Raw genomic sequence first — 6,011 nt, 5'->3', positions numbered from 1 at the left:
TTTTTTTTAAAAAAAAAAAAAAACTTATTTCAAGTTTTTTTTTTTTTTTAAAAAAAAAAAAAAACTTGAAATAAGTTTTTTTTTTTTAAAAAAAAAAAAAAAAAAAACTTATTTCAAGTTTTTTTTTTTTAAAAAAAAAAAAAAAAAACTTATTTCAAGTTTTTTTTTTTTTTTAAAAAAAAAAAACTTATTTCAAGTTTTTTTTTTTTAAAAAAAAAAAACTTGAAATAAGTTTTTTTTTTTTAAAAAAAAAAAAAAACTTGAAATAAGTTTTTTTTTTTTTTTTTTTTAAAAAAAAAAAACTTGAAATAAGTTTTTTTTTTTTAAAAAAAAAGCAAAACCTTTTCACTATTAATTTAACTTTGCTTTTAGACTCATTAAATCTCTTGAGTTATAATAAGATAAATCCTGAATAATGTTATTTAAAATTTAGATAGAAAAGTTTCAAGATTAAATTCTTGGAATGAATTTAATAACATTATAAAAGAATTTCCTCCCGACATTTAACATTTTTTGTTTTTCATGATTAAAAAAGCTTCAGTCCAACCCATAATGTAACACGCCAGTTTTCTAGTTTAAGAACTGGAGAATGACTTGGTCGCCATAACTGCGAATAGAAAATCCACATTTATATTCTACTTGAATATTACAATGTACATGGAGAGCATCCAGGACATAGCGAAAGGGTGCAACACAGCTAAGCAAGCCTTCTGTCAATGGCCTAAGCAAGCCTTCTGTCAATGGCCTAATATTAACAAAATTGTTTCGTGGATTGATATAAAAGATGCGAAGGTTCTTTCCTAACTACGGTCCACGCGCTTTCTGCATTCAGAATGGCCATGAGAAAGACGAAGACAAGCTGCCCCAAGTCACTGTTCGGCAACACATTCCAAGACCCCACAACAAACACCAAGTAGGAAAAGCCATTTTTATCATCAGATTTTTACTCAAAAGAATCATGATAGTGGCCTGCACCAGTTCATTCTTCGATGTTGTAGGTCCATGCTTAAGTTTTTATCAACGGTTTACCTTGGTATGGAGCTGAGAGAGATAGACCTGACACTGTATAACAGTTTTACCGATCCTAAACCCAGGAACTACGGTGAATGCCACTGGTGGATCAGCTTCCGGTGCATTCTCTGAAAGAAGCGCATCTTCCGCAACACATTCCATGTAAACTTCAGAGAAACGACACCCTCTACGGACTTGAAAGATTGAGGCTTCTGGGTCGAAAGAAAAGGCCAAGCAATGTAGTAGCCAGACCCGCCTAGCCATTTCAACAAATGTGGCAAAAAAACTATTGTCAGGAAATTCACCTGAATTCACGAGGCTTCTTTGGCTCAGATTGCCTAAAAAGGACGTTTCCATCTGGGGGTGTATAAGTTGCAAGTACTTGGCACGACAAAATTTTGCAAATGTTGATTTGGGCTTGAGGGCAATGTATTCAGTTGCTTTCGCAGATTTCAGTTCAGTGAATCTCCTGAAAAACAACTGTTGCTGATTCTTTTTCTCTGGTAGAGATTCTTCCTTTAGAGAGAAATTAGGCAAATGGAAACCATCGAACATCTCTCTGCTAACAAAGCTTTCAAATGCAAAACATTTGTCATCTGCTCTCCAGTAGGCCACATCGGATACAATAGATTCAGCGGCCGCATCTAGATCCCAACCAGCAGATTTCATCTCATCAATCATCAACTTGACAAAGCTTCGAATGGACTTGTCTGTATGTCGTAGAACTGTAATGAAATGGCTGGGACTTAAGCCTGATTGCCGTAGATTGCCAGGCATAGATAAATGTCCACTTTGATTTAATCTCTTCTCAAGTAATCGGTTTTGTCTATTAGATTCTTCCATTTTTTCTCTTAGATACATGATCTCGGACTCCTTGAGCCTCAACTGAGACTCCAATTTCTTCCCCATTATCTCATAGATCTTTGAAAGACTCTTCTGCTCCTGAATCTCAGCCAAAACCAGAGAGGTCTCAGGAGAAGGATCAAACTGTTTTTTTATGTAGCACCGCTTCAAATCAGACAGATTCTTCAACTCAGAGACTACCAAATGGTCAGCTCCTTGAATCCCATCAGCATCATAAGGAGACTGAGCATACTGTAACTGAGCATATGCAGCTTTTACAGATGATAAGCTAGCAAACAGTTTGGCAACAAGTACTTCCAAGGCCAAGCTTTTTTCATGTTCATCGTTATCATTGATGTCAAATGATTGCGGCCGGCTAGCTGCGCTTTTATGGCGATGCTTGTCATTCTTGACCTTTTCTTGGGCCGCAACTTTCTGAACCCCGTCAACAGGAGCAATCCCACTTGCTGCTCGAAGATGAAGAACTTTGGCTACAGTGCGTGCAAATTTACTCTTCCTAGGAGTCACGGCGGATGGTTTTACTGAATCCATCTGCAGAAATTATTGGAAATAGTGACAATTGCACAGATGGTAAGAAGATCAGATAACGGAAATTATGCGATTGCAAATCAAAAGGGCGAAAGGTTAGTGCAAAAAAGATTTGAGGATGATGATGGTGAAGATGATGGAGTTGAAGCAAAGAGAAAAGCAAAAACTTCAGCACCTATGTCAAATTTGCTTTCCTATTGAAAGAATTAAGGAGTCGGACTTTAAACGCGGGAAAAAAAGAAACTGGTGGAGAGAAGAACAGAAGCAGCAGCCAATTCAAGGACACGCACAAAAAGACAAGTTGAAAGCTTTATATGCTTGTCTCTATTTGTAAACTAGGCATCTCGGTAGGAATGGATAATTTATGAATCTAGCTGAGAGAAAACTTTTGGGGAATTAACAAAGTGATAGCACTTTCCGTGGTTCTGCATAATTTTGTGGTTATTCCATTTCTTTTTTTATTCAGGCCAAGTGAGACCTACTATTCAATTCAACATGGGTAGGCCAACCACGTTCTTAAACTAATATAATACAATTAATCCTTCAAAATATCTTGGAATCCTATCCTCCAGTAGGAACTAGAGCTTTTGGATCGTATCACACAGCATTGTTTAGGTTACACTTGGAACAATCATGCCTTCATTCTAAACAAAAAGATATCAGACCACGATATCCAATCCACTGAAATAACAGCAAGCGAAAATCCACTGATATAAAAGCAAATGAGATGTCTAAGAAGAACGTAGCAGAGCTTTGAAACTCGCAGTCACAAAAATGCTAACAAAAATGCTAGCAAGTGGCAAATTTACGAACTTTGGGAGTTATTTCATGCGCACACCCCTAAATACCTTCAAATTTTCATCCGTTGAACTCCATGTTCATGAAAACACCACAAAACAATTTACTCTCCATGGATAATGACTGTGTAAAAGTTCATTTACCCAGAGTCTTTTTTCAACATGCAAGTTAAGTGCAAATGCACAAGCAAAATTCCCTTAAAAAAATGAAATTAAGAGTCGCAGCATGAGATACTTTTGGCTTAACAAGAAAGGCCTTGATAATATAAACAGAAGAACAAGCGATATAATGTTTCGTGAGAATTGTAAAAAAATGCATGAATTTCCTTCTCAGAGGTAAGACAAGCTAGTATTGTCAATAAATGGATCAATTACAACCTCATTGACAACCATAATACACGAGAAACATTTACCTATCAATAAAGCTAATTTGTGAATGATATATGAGTATTAATTTTGCCAATGAAGCACACCTCCACATCACATAGAACCATTGCATCGGTGGATCTAATCCAACTAATTTTTATGATTGAAAAACATGTCAAATCAGCAAAATTGAACTCAACTAATTTTTATGATTGAAAAACATGTCATATCAGCAAAATTGAACTTTAACATTACCATCGATTGACTCCATAACAGTGAAGTTAGAGTCGCATCCATGCAAATGAATAAGTTTATGACAAATTTCCATTACATACTAATCATAGCCCTTAAGATCTTACACGACAGACACATCCATCTTGTTGGGCTTTATGTGATATGAGGATCATTATTATATGACAGTATAAGGCATTAAATTTCTCAAAATCCAGAATTTGGGGACACTTATTTTTCCAATTTCATGAAATAAATAGCTATGATAGGTAAGACAGGCAAGTCTTGTTCAAATGAGGGTACCTCAAGTATTATTTATTCTAAGGGTTTCTCAAGTCTAACACTTGCATCCCAGGCTCCAAATGTCTCGACTAATTTCTGGTTCTGGGGAGGCCCCCTAAACCTGTGGAACCAAATCTTAAATCCACAAAAAAGATGATAAATAGTGGATAAAATGGATCATAGTTCTTCCAAGAAAAGTTGTAGTGGATCTTGGAGCTCCTTTTTTCATAGAAAACACATGCTATTTAGCATAGTAACTCATTCAGAATGTCTGAGTTGTACTCCTCCCTCTGACATGAAAAGGGTGAGACACATGAATTATTTCTGGTGGAGGATTTTTATATTTTTGTAAGAGAGACAAACAAACTCCTGTTGTATCTAATAATTTATCCTTCACACAAGAGGGCATAATAATAAACACACGGATATGTGAGGCACGTGCATGATCACTGATGCTATCAACGTGGCAAGCACGTGTGTACAGCAACCCCAGAAATCACAAAGCAGGTGCACATACATCAGCTCAACACGGTAAAGAATCATCGTATCATAACTCATGAAGTTAAAGCCTGTTCGTGTCAATGAAAACGGAATAAATACTATTCAACTACTGAAAGTATCACGAGAAATTATCATACCTTAAGAACCGTGCGGGACTTTGTCAAATTGTCTTCATAGGGACGTACGCCTCAAGAAAACACAAGGGACACCGCCTCTTGCCGACCCCTTCAAAGTCTAAAGAGACTAAACCCTGCAATTAAACCCCAGATATATATAAAATATATAGACACGTTATTAGGAGGAGAGGAGAGAAAAAAAGCCTCAAAATTAACAATAAAGAAACATATACTGCGTCCCTCTATTTGAAGTTATCAGAGAAAACAAACAAACAAAAAAAGGAAGGGGATAAAAAATAAGAGTTCAGACAATACAATACTTTTGAGCTCAAAAGAATGATAAACAGAGCTCTAAGAAAGAAAAAACAGAGAGGGAGAGATGCATCAAAGGCCAAAACCAATGATTTTAAACAAGAAAAAAGAAAAGCAAGGAAATCAACAAAAATAAATTGAAGGACGAAAGAGAGACAAGCTTGAAACAAACACAAAACAAGTTCAAAGACTACCGGTGATCCCACGATAAAACAAATGGAAACTATCAAAAGCACCAACCTTTGCTTTCCAAGACAACAGCAACTAGCACCCTTTAAGCCCTTTAAACCATAAAGACATCTAAATACACATATGGTATCTTATAACTGACTGTTAACCTACCATATCAGACATGCGGAAGCAGGAAACAAAACCCAAAATGGAAACTTGATCAAAAACCAATTTCAACCTTCAAGAACTTACTTTACAAAGAGGAAGAAACTCTTCAACGCCTTGAAAATATAACAATTACAATATTCTAGCTATCAATCATTCAAGAAGCTGAGACTTTGTTAAATCTCTATTGCCATTTTAAAGCCAGAAAGGATTGAATAATAAAAAACAAGAGCAGGAAAAGAGAAAAATAAAAAAGAGAAACTCTGGGGGAGAGAAATCTGAGCCTGAAACTGAGAGGGGCTAATGTGAAAAGACAAGGGAGGACACAGACTGGAAAATGTCCGACAGAACAATGCGTTGGGAATAAAAAGAGAGGCCTGGGTAGGGTCGCTTTCCATGGTTTATCTAGTTCAACATTTTACCCTTCTTATAGTGAGATATTACATAGCCGTTGTAGCAGGAAAGTTGTGGAGATTTGGGAGGAATATGGGGATAGTATGGGTATTTCGAAGAGATAGGTCTGAGGAACATGGATCTTACGCAAGGGCACAACAAATAGACATGGAAGAAACGAAAGGTCGGCATGAGGCTTTGGCGATTTTCTTATGTGTGAATATCTGGACTGCATACAGATGTGCGAGTGATTTCCATGATGAACAAGTGGCAG

At 36.3% G+C, this 6,011-nt stretch overlaps 1 protein-coding gene and 1 long non-coding RNA gene across 6 annotated transcripts; one reads left to right on the top strand and one right to left on the bottom strand.

Moving 5' to 3' along the window:
• Positions 1-604: 604 nt before the first annotated feature.
• LOC105139355 (uncharacterized) lies at positions 605-5,744 on the bottom strand. Of its 5 annotated transcripts, XM_011045757.1 has the most exons (3): positions 5,432-5,744; positions 4,718-4,830; positions 605-2,406 (listed from the first exon to the last, which is right to left on the bottom strand). In XM_011045757.1, exon 3 carries the CDS (start codon positions 2,404-2,406, stop codon positions 1,018-1,020), a length of 1,389 nt encoding a protein of 462 aa, XP_011044059.1. In that variant the 5' UTR covers positions 4,718-4,830; positions 5,432-5,744; the 3' UTR covers positions 605-1,017. The 5 variants fall into 5 exon arrangements, with proteins under 5 accessions (XP_011044059.1, XP_011044064.1, XP_011044060.1 ...); XM_011045762.1 differs by lacking the exons at positions 4,718-4,830; positions 5,432-5,744 and adding an exon at positions 4,101-4,568; XM_011045758.1 differs by lacking the exons at positions 4,718-4,830; positions 5,432-5,744 and adding an exon at positions 3,614-3,673.
• Positions 3,328-3,506, top strand: LOC105139356 (uncharacterized). The gene is made up of 2 exons (XR_844960.1): positions 3,328-3,373; positions 3,418-3,506. It is a non-coding gene; the product is annotated as an uncharacterized LOC105139356 (long non-coding RNA).
• Positions 5,745-6,011: the final 267 nt, after the last annotated feature.

Source organism: Populus euphratica, unplaced genomic scaffold, assembly GCF_000495115.2.
Source record: "Populus euphratica unplaced genomic scaffold, PopEup_1.0 scaffold90.1, whole genome shotgun sequence".
Lineage (NCBI taxonomy): Eukaryota > Viridiplantae > Streptophyta > Magnoliopsida > Malpighiales > Salicaceae > Populus > Populus euphratica.
Note: the sequence above shows the minus strand (reverse complement) of the source record. Positions and strands in the feature narration are given on the sequence as shown.

Excerpts from the sequence above, each read along its gene's own strand:
- LOC105139355 (XM_011045757.1), bottom strand. The coding sequence starts at position 2,406 with ATGGATTCAGTAAAACCATCCGCCGTGACTCCTAGGAAGAGTAAATTT.